This window comes from Falco biarmicus, chromosome 13, assembly GCF_023638135.1.
Source record: "Falco biarmicus isolate bFalBia1 chromosome 13, bFalBia1.pri, whole genome shotgun sequence".
Taxonomy (NCBI): domain Eukaryota; kingdom Metazoa; phylum Chordata; class Aves; order Falconiformes; family Falconidae; genus Falco; species Falco biarmicus.
In genome coordinates this window covers 11,678,659-11,696,847 of record NC_079300.1, presented here as the reverse complement: position 1 = coordinate 11,696,847, position 18,189 = coordinate 11,678,659, and the positions used below count along the sequence as shown (strand labels likewise).

The 18,189-nt window shown below is 43.3% G+C and overlaps 2 protein-coding genes across 3 annotated transcripts in view; one reads left to right on the top strand and one right to left on the bottom strand.

Annotated features, from left to right (window-relative positions):
- The window catches only part of PDE6D (phosphodiesterase 6D), a 38,139-nt gene extending 23,025 nt beyond the window's left edge, over nt 1-15,114 (bottom strand). Inside the window, exon 1 of one of the 2 annotated variants that reach the window (XM_056359159.1) lies at nt 14,947-15,114. In XM_056359159.1, the coding sequence (XP_056215134.1) occupies nt 14,947-14,996 (50 nt within the window). In that variant the 5' untranslated portion in view covers nt 14,997-15,114. Of the gene's footprint in view, nt 1-14,269; nt 14,636-14,946 lie in introns of those variants that run through there. The other variant, XM_056359160.1, reaches the window with a different exon arrangement.
- On the top strand, nt 14,811-17,770 carry LOC130158263 (basic proline-rich protein-like). The gene is made up of 2 exons (XM_056358860.1): nt 14,811-15,411; nt 16,984-17,770. The coding sequence occupies exons 1-2, from the start codon at nt 14,811-14,813 to the stop codon at nt 17,382-17,384; spliced, it is 1,002 nt and encodes a 333-aa protein (XP_056214835.1). The 3' UTR covers nt 17,385-17,770.
- Nucleotides 17,771-18,189: the final 419 nt, after the last annotated feature.

Here is an 18,189-nt window from a genome sequence, read left to right as displayed (position 1 = left end):
TGTACTCCAAGCAACTCAGCTGGGCTTCCCCTCTTTAAAGAACCTCTATTTATTCCATTTCAAGGATAAAAGAGGCACAGTATGGTAGCATCACTGAATGTCTAGCAGTTCAACATCTGGTTCTTTATACTACCATTCATTTGGACTGCTGCCCATGTCAAAGATCAGCATCACGTAGTTCACACGTACACAATGCACATACCACCTAGGCATCTATGTTTATAAAGCCTCACATTAATCATTCCTGTACTACTATGAATGAACATTAAATAGATGATTTGAGTGTTCACAAAGGAAACAGCCCTGCTAACTTGGTTACTACTCTCAGATGGATACTGTTTACTCAAGAATTTTATTGTAATCTCTGTTGTCAAAACAATATTCCACGCAGAACAAATATATATGCCATCTTTCAGCGGAATCCTTTTTCTCATTAAAAAACAGTAATTTACAAAAACCCCACAAACAAATAAACAAACGCCCAAACCTTATGTATATGACATGACAATTCAACACGTAGAGCCATATTAGCAAGGACTGTGACACAGGTCCCTGAACATCAAATCTAGCAACTGGGAAGGAATGACGTTTTAAAAAGTCTTCTACAGCAGCAAGACTGGCCAGGGCAGAGCCTAGGCATACTGATTTTGTACATTTGAAAGTCTCCTTACTTCTGGCTAACTGCCCAAAGACTGGAAGGGGCTACAAGCACACTGCAGTATTACTGGGGAGAGATCCTTTTCTGAGATGGCTCTTAAAACACTCCTTGATGCACAGGGGGACAGGTATCCTTAACTCTGGACATCCAAGCCACAGCAGCTACCACAAAAGTCTTCAAGAGCCATAAGTTTAAATAACTCTCAAGGGTAGTTTGTTGCTCTCCAGCAATCTTATATAATTGGTGAATGGCTGGTACACGAAAGCACGTATCTCTCACATCAAAGCTGTTCACCCTCGCCTTTCAAATGAGGGACAGATAGAGGGAAAGTCCTGCCCTTGACTTTTTATATTTCTGATAAAGTTGATGTTGCTTATCCTCTTGCTCTTCCAGGGAATCAGAAAAGAGTGAAAATAAAATTGCTTCAAGAAATATAATCTTCAAGAGCATATTTGAACTTGTGCTGCTGAGAACAGAAACTAGGCCAGGGAGATTTCAGAGTCACTGTCAAGTGAGGTGTCCACCTATACAGAACAAAGCAAAAAATCACTATTGAAAAAGAGTGTAAAAACTTTTAGGGAAAACCTGTAGCTCAGTCTTCACAGAGACATGTCTTGATTTCAGAGAGATCTGTAAAAGAGGAAGAATTCATTTGTGCAAAGGACTCCAGGGATTCAGGGAATTTTTATTTGGCCATGGAAACTTTAGGCTGTCTGTTAGCACTCCAAATCCCCATCAGATCAATAAAGCTTGCAGTCATTATGTCTGATAGCTCCTACCTTCCAGGAAATGAGCTTGTGATTTTTATTCTAATTGTGAATAGGAAGGTGTTCACACCACCAAAATCAACGGTAATGGGAACACTTAGACATTCTTGTTGGCAGTCTCAGAGGAGGTAGAAATAAAAGGTCAAGCACTGAATTTCTTTCGCATTCACACACTGATTCTGTCTAAATTCCCCTTCCTCTATGGAAAGAGAATTTGCTCCTCAATACTTCAGCAACACAATGTTAATTTTTAAACAGTACCTTTCAACAGTGATTTAATTAATTAGGCATCTGTCAATGCATAGAAGCCAATCCAGATTAAGGCATAGATAGAATTTAGAGTTGAGCTAACTATCCCTTATTTAACCCTTGCCTGGCTGTTCTTATTCTGCATCAAGAGAGTCCAAATCCAAAGCTTTTAGGTGTCTTCTGTGATTTGGAACTGGACATACTCATCTTGGGATAAAAGTATGCACAGTGGGGAAATCATGCAGAAATAGTTAAGCTGGAGTAAATTTTAAGCATATAAACCATATGGGTTTATCTAGCTCACAGCTTTTTTGCAGCAGTATAGCTACCTCTTCTTTGACACTGGGGAAGAAAAGTATAGACACTGCTTTATTTCAGTGCAGTACATTTACATAGTGTAGCTACATCCATTCAAAAACTGGCACCGACAAGCTCCATATTGCCCAAGCCAGTTGGCATAGAGATGGTGTGTATTCCCTCAGGGTGGGATTACAGCTCTGTTGCTATTCTAAAAAATAGGCCAGACAATTGAACTTGCTTTTCCAGGTGTGCTCATACGCCCTCTCCCACAGGTAATGCTAAAAACTGACAAAAATTAATGAAATCCTGAAAAGATACTCTTTACATAGCTTTGAAAGCAAATGCCAATTGCAGCCTTCAGGGAAAAGGTGAAACAAGTGCTGCTGCTGCAGTACATCTGTTAATTAGTCTATAAGGACTTGTGTTTATGACAGCAGTGAAAACTAGCTATTGCAGCAGAAGCAATGCCAGCTGAACACAGTTCTACTGTTTTGTTCAATCTCATAGCGATACTTAGCATATCTGCACCAGCATTAATGTGACACTGGAGCTGGCAGAGCAGAAGTCACTCAGTTCTACTTAAGGTGGTTCACTCAAAGCACTTCAGGCTTTTTTGAACCTCTGCATCTTTAGCTGCCCCACAATCTCTCACATACAGCGTATCCCTCGCTGTTTCAGTCCTGTGCTGTTCTGTAACCAGGGATACATCTACAGATCGCTACAGTTCTCTGAGAAAGCAACTCAGTATCCTTGAAATGTAATCAGAGAATCACAAGGGGATTTAATCTTCCTGACATGTTATAGTAAAAGAGTGTTTAGCCCTGGCATCTTCACCTAATAAACAAAATAAAAATTCAAGTCAACCAAACAGCTATGACAAGCACTTTTCATAAGTCCACAACAACAAATGCCAATCTCCTATTTGCTGACATGGCACAGCAAGAGAACAAGCCACCCTTTCCCTGGCATTAGCTGAAACGGTTCCTTAGATCTACAATCCATGTGGCCCATACTGGCCTGAATTTCATTGGAGCTACAAATACTTCAGTTGAGTTTTTTTGTTGTTGGTGGTTTTGTTCATTATTTTTTTTAAGTTGGGCTACATGTGCATGAGAAATGGGCATGCTTTACCCTTGCAGACAGTGCAACCCTTAAAGCCAAGGCCTCCACGACTCAACAGGAAGAGCATCTTCACTGTCAGCTACCCTATTTTTCCAAGGATGAACTGGCAAAAAATTATTACCAACACCCTCAACACCAAGCCGAGGGAGTAAGTAAAGATGTGAATACTTAGGTGGATGTCAGTGGCACTCTAGACTCACACGAGAAGACCACAGTGAGAATTAGATGTAGCTCTCAAAGGGACAAGAGAAAAATAGGTCATGGATCTGAACCACCCAAGTGGTTACATCTCTGGAGAGCTATTGCAGGCAGGACCACATGCTGTAATATAGACCAAACAATTTTTGATTTTCCACTTAAAACTGACAGGACTAAGATTATTCAAGGAAAACAAGTTCATTATCTTGTCTCTTCTGAGGAAAGGAAGAAAACTTAAGAGCACACAAAACAAGTGGAGAATCAAAACAAAATTGAAAATACAGTCAGGAGGGAATGATTGGCAGTTGCATGAGGAAACTAATCTTGTAAATGGACCAGAGGCTGCTGAAAGTGGAGGCAAGAGAGGAGGAATAAAAGGGGATTTACAGTGATTGATGCAGAACTCTCATAAAACAAGGACTCCACAACAGAATTACTGTGCTTTTTTAGGAACCTACTAGAGTATGAGAAGTGCTTAAATTTGCAGTGTGGATTACTGAGTTGACAATTTAACCACCGCCACATTTTACTCAGTGTTAGGCAGTATGGCAGTATGAAAAGAGAGCAAGTTGTTTGGAAAAGCACTATAGCAAAACATGGAATTACAAGTTAAAAATTCCATTCCAAACCAGTTTAGAATAGGTAAAATACCAATATTTGGTTCTGAATGCTGCACTTGAATCAGCCTCTATAGATACACTAATGTGAACTATACTGATGTGAACCTCTGAGCATGTCACTAGGAGATGTCTTGAAGGTGGAGTGTCTGTGCCCAAACCAGCATCTCTCTGCTCCAGCATGCATCGGAATTCAGATGAAAAACATTACTGTGGAGATACAATAATGAAATGTCCACTGAAATGATGAAAAAGCAATGACCTCTATTACTTCCACATAGCTCCTATACGTTTCGTTGTCAATAAAATCTACAGTTATATTTATACTAAGTTTTTAATTTTATTATTTTAACAAGCTTGTAGCTGTGTGTTCAATTTTCAAAGTATTTTAAATCTGATTTTTATAATTTTAATCAAAATATATTCATATTTTTTCAGCTGAAACAATATCTTATTTCTGCTGTGAAAAAGAACAGCATGTATAAATAATACAATCAGCTGTAGTTCACAACTGGACTCTTTCAATTTAGTTATTAATAACAAAATAAAAATGCGGTTCTTGAAAAGCTAGACTTACATGAAATTGATACAAATATGTTTTTAAAATATTATTTTGGTGTTTCAAAGTGTAAACTTTATAAGCATTTATGTTAAGGTGAATGCTAATGTTGTGAAGTTGTATACAAAAAAAGCTCAAAAATGAAATAATCAGCATTATCTGCACCCTTTACAGGTATGCCTACATTAAAATATTTATTTTATTTGAATACTTTATTTGAATTTGCACTTTTTAAAACATTCCTCTGCTTCAATCAGTACATTTACTGTCTCAGAACTGGCAAAACTACAACTTCTACAAACAAAAAGCAGAAAAACAAGGAACTACTGTTTTACCAGTGAAACAAATGCGAGAAACCATCATGAACAGTGAAACATTTTCACCTGGCCATTGTCAGGGCTGTATTTAAATGAGAAACAGGGCCTTAATAAGGGTAGCACAGCTAGAGGTTTTGGGGGAGTAGAGGATTGTTCTGTAACTGCCTGGTTAATGCCTCACCTCTACTTTGTATAGGCAGGGAGAAGGAGGTCATGCTGGGATGTGCCAGTGGCAAGAAGGGAGCTTTGATCCTTTTCTTTGAGGAACAGAGCTTGAAAAGATAAGCTTACAACTTTCCTTGGGGAATTTTTGGTTTTATTTTGCAAGTAGTACTTCAGGCTACTTAAAAAAATATATATAGGTTTGTGGAGTTTTTTTGTTCAGAACTCTAAGGAACTTATTTTAATAGCAGAATGAAGATGCTAGGAGAGCCAGGGAACCATTTTTTTTTTCTTTCTATGAAGCTAAATGTTTCTGTGCAGAAGCTGAGCTTAAGGTCAGTGTTACACTAATATAACACAGTTCCCTTTAAAGGAATTACAGGGTGAAGAACAGAAAACAATTCCTTCCTAGAGCTGCTTAAATACTGTGGTTTTTATGGCAACAGTGTAACTGTAATGACTCCTTGTGGATTAATAAGGGTGCCATAAATGAACAGTTCAAACTGGATTGAGAATTCTGCTGGTTTCTCTCCCTCTTTCTGGAAAGAGTATTTTAAAAGCAACGTGTGTCTGTCTCCAAGGCTGCATGGGATTTTCAGCCAATGATTTCCTATGTCTGTCTCATCACAAGCTACAGGAGAACAGTCTCTTAATGGCACTTGCTACATGGTCTCAGACCCTGTCTATGACTTTGGTGACTGGTCAGTAACTTGTTGCACAGTAATGCTGACTTCTTACACCGCAAAGGGGGAAGAGAAGATTACTATGATACCAAAGTAATCTCAAATGCATTTTTCTTACCTAAAAAGTTATGTGACCACAGACTTAGTGATGTGAAGTTAACATGCTCAATAATGCTAAACTAGGATTTTAGAATTGGTGCTGCAAGGATAATTAAGCATGGTAATGTGAGAAGCCTCCTCAGGTGAGCTGGTGTTGCATGTTAGAGAAGACAGCACGAGGCTGCACTGATAACAACTTCATCTCCTCTAAGACTGAGGATGTGGGCATGACACCTGACAGCAGCAGTGGTTGGAGAAGATTGCTCTATACAGCCCTCCCCAGCTGCTTATTACTTTCTCCCTCAAATCTAGCAGGCTGAGCTGTTTGTAAATCTGCTAACCTGATCTACTTGACCAGCACAGGTTTCTGCTCCTTAACCTATTGCTTAAGTTGTTTAAGCTAGCATGCCGCATTCTGACTGAAACAGGAGGCTGCAGTGCTCACCTGAGCAGCTCGACTAGTAAAGCTGGGGATGGTAATCTGTGCTCTGCACAGCTGTTGTGGCAGAAGCACACATCAAGAAGAATGTAAGGACAGATACATTTTCTCAGAAGCAACAAACCCATACCACTTCCCAGACTGAGCTTTTTTTAAAATGTCACTTAAAGGCTAATAAGGTTCAAGTGAAATAAACAGGACTTTTTTTTTTTTTTTTCCCTCCTTCTCTCAGCTTGTGGGAAAGGAAGTAACTTTACTAGAGAAACAATGAAGTCTGAACTTGGGCTGTGACTGACAGGCAAGTATCCTTTTATTATCTATTAATGTGCTGAAGAGTCTATCCTGAAGACTTAAACTGTAGGTCAAAGGTCTGGAGTATCTTCAGAAGATCCCTCTGTATTAAAGTCAGTAGGGTGTCCAGTTTCCAGATGGGTTGGTTTATTTCACCACGTGGTGGTACATAATGGGGACAACAGTTGTTATTCTACCCTCTCTCTCTGTAAACCTCTTCCTTCGAGAGGAGTTAGGGGTGTTGCAGAACTCCCTTTAAGCACAGAACTAGCAACAGTCTGTGCCAACTCATGAACAGAAAATGGGTTCCCCCTTTGTGAGAGTCTCTAAAAGTTTTCCCAAACACAGGAAGAATTCTTAAAGTAATGCAAATAGCCAGTTTTTCACCGTCTCCTAAAATGGAATTTCCTTGGACTTTCCAAACTGAAATGACTTGACATTAACACTCTGCTTTCCCAGCAGGCTGTTCCGGATTAGAAGTTTCTGACACACTTAATAAAACATCAGATGAATTTCTTGGTTCTAAGCATGTGTAACCTTCCTCTTGGAAAGCTTTAAATCATCTGAAGTGAGGAGCAAAGAGGCAGGCAACCTGCTTAGGTGGGGTATATGCTTTAATAACAAATTAATGTAATCAATTTAATCACCATTTAATGTCCCCCCCATTTTCTTGATACAATAAATGGGAAAAGATGGATATAAACAGCTGTCCCAAAGACCAAATGACCTTCTGACTTGCTACAGAGTAGATGAAATTTATGTACACTGTAGCATACAGACTGACCCATCTAAATACTCCTCTACAGAATTACTAAGAAGTAAAATTGCCTGCACTCTTATTCTCTCTAATGGAAGACAATATTACTCCTAGTTAGTTAAGCAATCCTTTCAATGCAGGATTGGATAAACTTAATAACATGATGCTTTTCTGCACTTTTATCCCAAAGGCTGACTGAAAATAAATTATTTTTCTTGCTCTTGCTTTTACCTAAGCCTGACATTCTTCCAGACCAGTGTTGCCTCATATTCTAGTCATGAACATAACGAACTCAAAGGTTCACTCATGGCTGAATTAATCTGATACTATTTCCCTTAAGTCTCTTCTATACTTAAGTATAGAAGTTCATATCACACATATGATTAAGTTCATAATCACAACTGAAAATCCTGGCTGTCAATTAGGATTTAGTAATATGCAGCTGAGATGTGGTTCCAACTACTGTTCATGAGAACCTCTGTTACTGTTAGGGGTCTTCTGGACAGAGCCTCCAAACACTCCTGCTGTGTCTACTTGGACATTCTTATAATAGAGAATACTAAAGTCAAACGGCTTTAGAAATTTCACAGTAATGCCCAATGAGTATATGGGGGTGTTCTCTCAAACTGCCATCTATTCTTTAACACTGCTCTGAGACTGATGCTACACAGATGCCAAACCTCTTGTTTTTGTGGGTGCTCCTGATATAGTCTCAGGATAAAAAGGCAGCCCCTGAGACTGTTTTTTTAGTATTCAGTGCTCACTACTATAGTTTCTTGCACATAAGATGGGTGAGCAAGAGACAGGTGAAAGTTGCCTTTTATGTGCTTACAAGCTAACTGTGATAAATTTTGCTATGCTAATATGCAGGGAAAGACACAATTTGATATTGTCAGGTTGCCCTTAATAGATCATGATGTTTTCTGTGTGTTACCTGTATCTGGGAACCCAGTGTACCTCATACTTCTGTACAAACTTTGACTATCTAGATGTAAACAAAACACTGGTTTATATTAAATGGAGGATCTGAGCTCAGAATTGAAGCTGCCTTAATTTCCCAGCTTAGATAGGGAAATAGAAGAGGCTTGTATTACATAAATTGTGGAAGTCAAAAGCAGAAGTTGGAGTACAGCGGCTTGTGATCTTATGAACTTCATGTAAAATTTTGACTCAAAGTGTTTTCTGGATCAACTTAAATTCAGAGATATACATGGTAAGAGCAAGTCAAATCAACTTCCATGCTAGAATTGGTTTAGCTACCAGAAAACTTGTTTTTTCAGTAACACAGGAGACACATCAGCTGTCTGTATAAAAAAAATACGCTACTCTGAACAGTATCTGTTCTATTTGCGGATTTTTAGATGCCTCCCTGCTTGTCTACATCTGTGTAAGCTTGGCTTTTTTCCTATGTGTTGGCTGTGAAGATGCATGGTGGGGAAAAAGCTCTATCAATTCTCCCTTGATGAATTAAATGACTATCTTCTGCTGTGTGGAAATTCAAATACTGTAACAACAGCTGAAGCATAAGGCACCAATGACTTCCAAGGATTCAAAGACTAAATGACATTATTTTGATATGAGATAAAGGAAATAAGGGGAAATAATTTTGCCAATGACAACTGCATTATTTTAGGTACCTTATCAGGTCAACACTAGGCAAAGCAATTAAAAATACTGAAACCATAAGTCCAGTCAGATGCTGGATGGGTAAGCTTCGGAGTGATGAAAGGATCTTAGAAACCCAATTCTAACCATAAGGTGCTGAAGTAATATTGCTGACTAAACAGAACCCCCCAAACTTCAATGTCAACTTACACTTTTAAATCAGTGTTGTATTCTCTGTAGCACCTGGTAACGGATTTGTTTCCTGTGATGGCAAATTCTTAATGCCCCTTCCACTGTCAAGGGCACAAAGCACCACTTCCAACACTACAAGTGCATTGCATTAAATCTGAAATGCAGAAAACTGACTGTAGCTCATTCAGATATAAAGTTAATGCAAATCACTGTTTAATTAAATATGTATACCTTTTTCAATGAAAGTTATCAAGGGGAGGACACGGGAGTTTTTGGTGTTCACTGGGGAACCAGGCAGGTAAAACCAAACCCAGTAAAATTGTTCCTGCTTTACTTTTGCAGGTATGACTCATGACTTATGCATAAGGAACACGATGAGTCTGTGTTTAGCATGCCAGAACTATAGATCACTGCATACTGCAGAACTTCTGTCAGTGCTGCAAACAATCATGATACGTTAAAGGTACTTGTATAACTACCAAGTACAAACTGGCTAAAGCTTCTACATGAAATGTTGGCCTCTTTGAGGCAGTTCTCTTGTTCCACAGAGAAGTGGAACGGGTTGCCCAGAGAAGCTGTGGGTGCCCCATCCCTGGAAGTGTTCGAGGCCAGGCTGGATGGGGCTTTGAGCAACCTGCGCTAGTGGAAGCTGTCTCTGTCTATGGCAGGGGGGTTGGAACTAAGTGATTTTTAATGTTCCGTCCAACCCAAACCATTTTATATTTTGCCAGGGTGGGTGCCATGCCAGGGTGGGAACTTGTTCTGCAGTCAAGAGTAACTGGGAATGTGGACAACTCTTGCTTGTACTCTAAGGTGTGTAGACAGGAAAGTTTAATGGATGTTCAAGAACAACTGAAGACCAACTATTACGTGATATAAATAATGAACTATATGTATTAGATGGAAGAACATTCTAGTTTTTAGAAACCAGCAATGTGGATGGGGAGCACAAACTGATGTTTTCCAGAGTGTTTTAAAACTGCACTGGTGCAAGCTACAAGCAAATCCTGCTTTGGCTCTCTACAGAGTACATTGCTCAGCTTCTGGACAGCCCTATTCCCTCTTTCAGCTGGCCAGCGGCTCCTTTTAATCCATAAATTTGGCGATTCATCTTTCTATTACATTCAAGAATTCTAAACAAATTGAGATCTGAGGAAGTGCACAGAAGAAACCTCAAAGCAGAGGGGAATTTTTAAGCCAGTTAAAGCTGCTACCTTGTTAGTTGTGTAAACACTGCAACAGGTAAGCATTTTAAGTGAATAAGCAGCTAAAGATCTACTGGCCTAACACATAAATTTGAAACTCAATTTGATGGAGCTTCCATTTGGATTTCTCAACTTTTGAATGCTGCATCAAACTAGTCCAAAACTTCAGTGACTATTCTAGGAACTGATAGGCAACATTGTCATTGACTACAGCTTCTGTGTGTACAGCAGAAACCAGGTAGAAGTTGGAAGTAGAAGTGTCTCTGTCTGTGCAGTAATATGAAGTTCATAGAAGCTCTTAATGGTTTCTGCTATAACTATATTTTCATTACAGCTCCATCTTTCTAAGAGGTTAATGCTCTGCTAGAATGATTTCCTAGACATAATGGCGAGCAGAGGATTGGAAGAAGCTCTGGGAGCTAAGCGAATGTTGCACAGGGAACACTGAGGATTCCAGAAAGTAGGACAGCCTTTGACATATAAAGTTTTGCTTACAAATGTCAGAGTGCCTGAGCTACAGGTATATGTTTATTCTGACCACAAATACTAGTTTTGTAACTCCATAATTATTCTGACCTACAGTTAATATTGTGTCTTCATGCTTATGTTCACCATATTAATTTGTTTCAGAAGATTTCTGAAGTACAGTAAGATATACTGCATAGCCTTAAATAGAAGTTCATGGAGAAACTTATCCTAACCTAATAAATATCTATAGGGCAATAAACACTATGGAGATCCAATTCTGATGAGACTCCTCTGTACAGAAGCAAATAAAATAGGTGATATCTTGTTTGACCTGGAGGATTTAAAATAGAAAATGGATGTTGAGAGGCTAGACTCAGCACCTGAACCATGCTATGCGACCCAACTGACTTGTTTGGGTTTTCTCTTCTGTGCTGTTCCAGCTGAAACACTACAGGAAGAAGTGCATAAAAAAGTTGAACTGTGGTTCTTCAAGAGCTGAATGTGAATCTGTTGTTACAAACCATGACTGGATATTTCTAATCTACAGCATGGATGCTATGTAAGAAAGCAAAGCATGTATGCTTTCCAAATGCCAGCAAACCAAATTAAATAGGATAACTGTCTACAGTCTCCTCATTCTACTGAACATAGTGCATAAAAAAAAAAAGTAAATCTGTACTGGCTCATGTCAGGACAACCCACAGACAACCCACAAATTATCAAGGGGGCTGGTGAGAAGGAAGCTATGAAAAAAACCCCTGAGTTTTGACTGCTAGGGAAATACATTATTGGTGTTACCTTTTTATGAAAAAGGTTGCTAAATACATACATTTAAGAGTACATATTAACTCTAAAGATAAAATGACAGGACAAAACCTGAAGTATGTGTTGAAAGGGTAAATGAGGGTCAAGTAAACTGCTGTTCTGAAGCTTCACAAGAGTAACTATCCCATCTTCTGGAGAAAAAAGGCATAATCAGATCTCGTGCATTTGAGATTACAGGACCAGCTGTGCTAAATACTTTCAGAAATAAGGCTTGGCCAGTATTACAGAGGAATGAATCTTCAGTCACCAACTGAACTGATATTGCTTATAGCCAATCAATGAGACTGCATTCTCATAGTACAGGACTATCTGTAGATACTACGTTAAGTCTAACAACTGCTGTTCGGGTGAGTGCCTTCAAAACGGACTTGATGCCAAGCTCTAACAAATACTGTCTCTGAAGTAGTGATGAGCTACAAAAGTTTTTGCTGGCCACTTTCAATCTTTTACTGCACCATACTTACTGGACTGTCAGTGTTCGATTTCTAACTGGTGCCCTAAAAATTCTTAGGACAAATGTAATAATGTATAATGAATAACCCCATTTCGCTGCAAGCATTAAACATTTCTCCTTTGGTTTTATTCTTTTCAAAACAGTAACATCCAAGAGGAGAGTAAATGTTCCTGGCTTGAATTTCAGGACACTAGCCACAACATGTTTCTGCAGTAGTGTCATAGAGGAAGGAAAGCATACCTCAACATTAAAGTCAGAGGGTGGGTTTGGGCTAAAATTTAACTTCCACAGCAGCATCTCCCAATCAGCTGGAAAGCTTTTAATTAACCTCTTCTCAGGAACCACAAGTAAACATAATTTGCTTGAGGAAACTTTGATTACTCAATGTGAACTGGATTTCCAGCTAAAGTGCCCTTCCTGTGTTAAAGTAAGCAAGTATTTTGGAAGTCTGCTTCCTCAGTGATGCTTTCTGCCCTATCAGCTGATCTTACCACACAAGGAATCGAATACATACAGACCCCAGGTGTAATACTGTGCTAGTTTCTTGTGCTAAAAGCAAGTTCAGTTTGAAACGCCAAGTTTGCAGGATGTGCTTAAGCTGGTGGAGTTGAACTCCCCCTCTCCTGGGAGCAGAGGAAAAAGTTTTCAAGTATTCAAAGTAGAAATTTAACAGTTTTTCCGAATATGTTTCTCTCTTCCTTTCTATTAAGTAAATTAGCACACCCAGTAGTAAAGTGGGTGGAAGATAAAGCATCTCTTAAAAACGTAATGCTCTCTGGAATACACACTTGCTCTCAGAAAAGGATGTGGCAGCCTGAGCTGATGGCAGCCTTGCAGAGAGCATGGTCACATCTGGGCATGAGTAGTTTCCTGTGTGGATGGCGCAGTGTCTCAAGGCTTCCTCTCATAAATGAGGAATGTCTGCTCAGCCACTCTTCTGGTTTACTAAAGGCATACATAGGCATTTTTCAGCTATTTTAACTTGCTAAAAGTTCCAATTATAAAATGTTTCTTAAAACATTCATGTTTCTCAGACTTTATACTACCTGGCCTCTATGGCAAGTATCAAAGTATTCCAGCATGTTTTTGGAGAAGCACAATCAAAGATTTGCCTAAAACTGTCCTGTCAGAAGTAAAACTGGTATGTTTTTTTGCAAGGACAAGCAAAGGAAGACTAAGCTTGAGGTACTTCAATGTGGAACTGCAGAGTGTTTCTACTAAAGCTTCCCGTTCATGCTATGGCTGTTTGAGATAATAGAAGTTTACCTCAGGTTTGTCTAACATGCTCTCAAAGAGCAAAAACTATTTTCTGCTTAACCCATTTTATCATTTGTTGGGTTATTTCATCCAAAGTTGGACAAAGGCCTTCATGTGAATTCTGCTATCCAGCAAAGATTATATACAAACACATGCAAGAAGCACTTCAAACTTTGTTCCCTAGGCTTAACTTTCTAGGCACTCCCTGCTTCTACCAACAGCTTAGTCTGGTTTTGTCAGAAGCTTATTCTTCTTCTAATTGCCAGCACAAAGGGTTTTTAAATCATGTTTTGACAGCTAAAATACCACATCTTCATAAATAAAAAGAACTGTCAATAGTGACAGTGCAGAAGGAAGAAACCAGATGCCGTACTAACAGCTGGAAGAGAGGACAATGATTCAAAAGTTAAGAAAAGCATCTGCTTGTAGTGTGATAGCAGCTATCTGTCTAAATCCAACCTACAAAATTAGATCCTGCTACAGCTGGCGTAGAGATTATGAACATCTCACTGGACAAAACCCCCCTGTTTAGAAATAACGGTATTAGATCAAGAGGGTATTCTGCACCCTTCTGTCCTTTTCATTGTAAAAAAGAAAAAACAAACCAACGAACCCACAACAATTTTCTGGTGTCTAAAGGTCAAGCTAGCAAGCTTGCATTTGTCTTCCAAGCTTAGAAGAATCTACTATGTGAAAATACAGTAGCTTTTTTCCACGTGGCATATTTCTCCCACCCTTAGTTTGCACGTGGGCCTTTAGGTTGAGCCTTTTTCTACCTCACTGAAATCCTGGGATGGAAGGGTACACACAGGACTTCCCTTCCAAGCACAGATCTATCTCATTTCATCAACATTAAATTCATAGTCGGATAACACGGATGTGCAATGAGACCACTTTTTGAAAGGCACAATGTGAAAAGTTTTAAAACAACCTGCACAGAAAGGCATTAACACCTAGAGTACATCAGCATTAGCAGTAAAAGAGACCGTACGACCAACCATGACCAACACAGCATGTGCCAGTACCTCACGGTATGAAAAGGAACAAGATGCTGCTTCTGGACCTGAAGACCAGGTGTGTCCTTCGCAAGCAGAGATGCCTGGGCACAGGCCGCAGAAGGGACGGGATCACCAGATCCTCCCGGGACCGAGGGCGCCGGGCTGCTTCACCTGCCCGCTGTAAGCGGTCCCGGCTGCCCGGGCGGGGGCTCCTGCCTCCCCGGGGCCGCCGCCTTCCCGCCCAGCCCCTCTCCTCCGCCCGCCCGTCAGCAGCCGCCGGCGGACAGCTCCGGTGCAGCGAGAAGCCGGGGTAGGGGCCGAGACCGCCACCGTGGTGGGACTTTGGCCACCTGCCACCGCCCCGGTGGGGACCCGCCACCCCGCGCCTCACGGCAGCCCCCCGCGGGGCGGGGACGGCAGCCAGGCCCCGGCGCTACGGGGGCTCCTTCCCCGCGTCCCCGTCCCCAGCCGGCTCCGGGCCGGTCCCGGCCCCGCGGCGGGTTCAGCCGCTCGCAGCGGGAGGGACACCCCCCCGCCACCGGACAGGGAGGACGCCATTGGGGACAGCCCAGCCGGGGAGGCGTTTCCATGACAACCCGCTTCCCGCCCCGGGGGACCGGCACCCGCCCTCGCCGCTGGGGGGCGACGATCCCCGTACCGCCCCCCCCCCCTCCTTCCGACCGGGGCCCGCCCGCCCGCCTCACGGCCCCCGTCGGGAGGATACAGCTTGAAGCCCCGGAGGATCTCCTTGGCCCGCTCGTCCGTGGCCGACATGGTCCTGCCGCGCCGCGGGCGGACGGGGCTGGGCCGGGCTGGCCTGGCTGCGCGGGCCTGGGCGGGAAGGCGGCGGTGACAGCAGCGCCTCAGGACCCCCCACCCCTCCCCCCTCACTCCCTCGCACCCGCCACTGCCCGGCGCAACCAACCCGAGCGGCCTCCCGCCGCACCGCCCCCCGGCCCGCCGCACCGCCCAATCATTCTCTGCCGTCGCCTCGCCGGCCCGCCTCCTGGCGCAGGAAGGACGGCGCGGCTGTCCAATCACATGGCGCGCCCTCGCGCCCGCCCCCCTCCCTCATTCAAGGGCGGCTGCGCAGCGGTCGTTAAGGCGTACGCCCCGGCCGAGCCTGACGTCGCCGGCGGACGGGAGTTGCCGCAGGACAAACCTCTCCCGGCCGCGCCGCGCCGCCGTTGTGAGGCCGGGCCGCGGGGGGGCGCGGGCCGGGAGCGGGAGCCCCTGCAGGCGGCCCGCGCGAGGGGGGCCTCGGGGACGTTAGTCGAGGGGGCGGGAGGCCCTCGGCCGACGGCGGCGGGGGCCCCCACGGCTCCGGGGTCGCTTGGCGCTGCCCTCGCTCGGCGGGGCCGGTCTGGCAGCGAGTTTCTCCCTCGGGCCGCACGACGGCGGCGCGGCCGGGCTGTGGCCGTGAGTTTGGGCAGCAGCGGGCACTGGGGGCTCGCAGCGTGCAGGCCCAGAGCAGCTCCCGCGAGTGCCGATGCCGGAGCCCTCAGGACCGGCATTATGGGGAAAGTTTAAAACAACTAGCATGCTTTCCCTGGAACAAAAGTGGCTTTTGTCCTGCAGAACTTGGGCCTTTGTGTAGCGAAGTAGAATGTTGGGGGAAATCTGTGGTTAGTTAGCGCATCCCAGAAGTCAGGCTGTTCTTAAATATGAGCACAACAAATTAACTCCGCCGCTAGCAGTATGAGCACAGCTAATACAAAGCCTTAATAAGTAATGACAAAACCAGAGGCAGCAGGTGTAACCCAGGTTTAGAACAGGGCCAGCAAACAATCAGGGTGCCATCAATACATTCATGGCTCTGCCTCCAAATTGGCCACTGTGCAAATGAGAAGAACATGAACATTAATAAAGGTTGCATTTAATGCATAAGGACAAGGCCGCTGCCAGTATAACCAATAAGAGATCTTAATAATAAAAATAGGTTGCATTTATTTCCCTGATGTATGTGATCCAAGCTCGGTTCCACACCATCAGTTTAAAAGTGTACGAACAGATCATTTCAAATCTGGGCAGAGTGCCAGGGGCACGCTATGCTAATATATATCTGTCTTTTATTAAGAGTCCTTCCGTAATTGCATGCTGTCTAAGGAAGAGGGACTAAAGATCACTGCGGAGAAAAGACTGACTGGGAGAAAAGGTGAGGAAGAAAAAAAGCAGACCTGAGGAAGGCAGAAACAAATGGTCTTGTGTGTGGGAAGAGCCTGCCAGGTGGAAGTATGACAGGCTGGTTTACACAAGACGTAAGGAACTCAATCCTGCCTCCGTTCAGGCTCCTCAGAGACGAAAGAGCTGGAGACCAAATGGATCTGGCAGCGAGGAATCGTGCAGTGTTGAAGGGCTTCTCTAGCACAGGGGTAGGAGTGTTTTCAGAATTTATAGTTGGGGCATTTCTGTTTTCTGGCCAAATCTCAGAATTTCCAAATTCACCTTGCTGTGCAGAGAAGACAGGCCTCTTGTTTTTGAACTTCTGAAAATCACAAAAGAGCTTGTGGCTGAAGTGTAAAGTTCTTGTGACTGCTGTAGACACGAGTAGCAGTGGAACACATGACACCATAACTCAGGGAGTGACAGAAACCTTGGGATCTCTTGCCTCCCTCAAAATCCTTTGGCTGCATTAACACAAATGACATCCTTGAGCACATTATCTTTCTGATTGACTTGCAAGAAAGTTGCTGCAAGCCTCTCGATCCCTCTGCGCCACTTTGTACTGAAAATGTCATCTTTGCTTTCACATCTCTGGCAGGTGTGTCAGTTTCTGAGCTGCCATTGCAGGTGAGAAGACACCTCCAGCCTGCTTCCTGCTTTCCCAGAAGCTGTTCTCTCAAGGTGCGGATAAATGAGCTGGTGTTTCTGTGGATCAGCATAATTGGGAGATGGTTTCATGAGCTGGGGCATCATGCCACCCCACACTTGATGGAAGGGGTTGTACAGCTGCGTATCTGCAACCACCCAGACATGCACATGACTCCTCACCTGGCCAAGGTGCAAGATGAGATTCCAGCAAGAAGCTCAGTCTGTGGATCCTGGGAAGTGCGGAGAGTTCGACAGCTTCTTCAGCAGGGCCTGGGGGCTCCCATCACCCTGTGCTCTGGAGACATGTTCTGGCAGCTGCAGGTGTCAGAAGCCTGGAAGGAGACAGGATAAGTGGATGAACCACGATGAAAGCACACACAGGAACTGCATCCAGGACTGTGTTAGCATGTACACAGCCTACCTTACCCCTAGAGCTACTGGCCATTTGGTCATGTGCAGATGCACCTGCTCCTGCTTTAACATGGCCATGGTGCCAACAGTTAATTTTGTTTTGCTTTCAGTTGTTGGGAAGTAATATTATTACAGACACTTTAGGAACCAGATCCTAATCCTGGTGGCTAAATCTAGCCTAATGTATGATTTCTGAATATAATGTGTGTTATGTGGGTTATTGGTAAGGTCCTATGTTGTCCTAATGTCCCTCTTTTCACAAAAGTTTTAGATTTAAACCACCTTATTTATGAAAGATAAGGAAAAAGGTAAGAAATACAAAAGTACCTGCTTTTAATGTCAGCCCTCTCCTTGGTGAGGCCAGGTGGTAATTTTCTTGCCAATGACACATCAGAATTGGGACTTTGGGAGTGGAAGAACCAGCTCCAGAATTGTGTCCCAGGGCACTGGGAGGTGCATACCTAGAAGGGGTGAAGCTGGTGCTGCTGGCCTGGCATGCAGGAGGCAGGCACAGGGAGGGTGCAAATGCAGGCATGATGAGCAGCTGGGGGCACAGGGCACTCAAGAGCCTGAAGAACCAGACACTGAATTCAGTGTGATGGAAGCTGCAGGACAGAGGGGTGCCACTTTGTGCTGTTCATCACACCCTTCCTGATCTCTGTCCTTTACAGGTGACTTTGCAGCCTCCTGTCTTGGCTTCTGACTGAGAGAAACCAGAGTCTTTCTCTCTGGGGCTCCATCACCC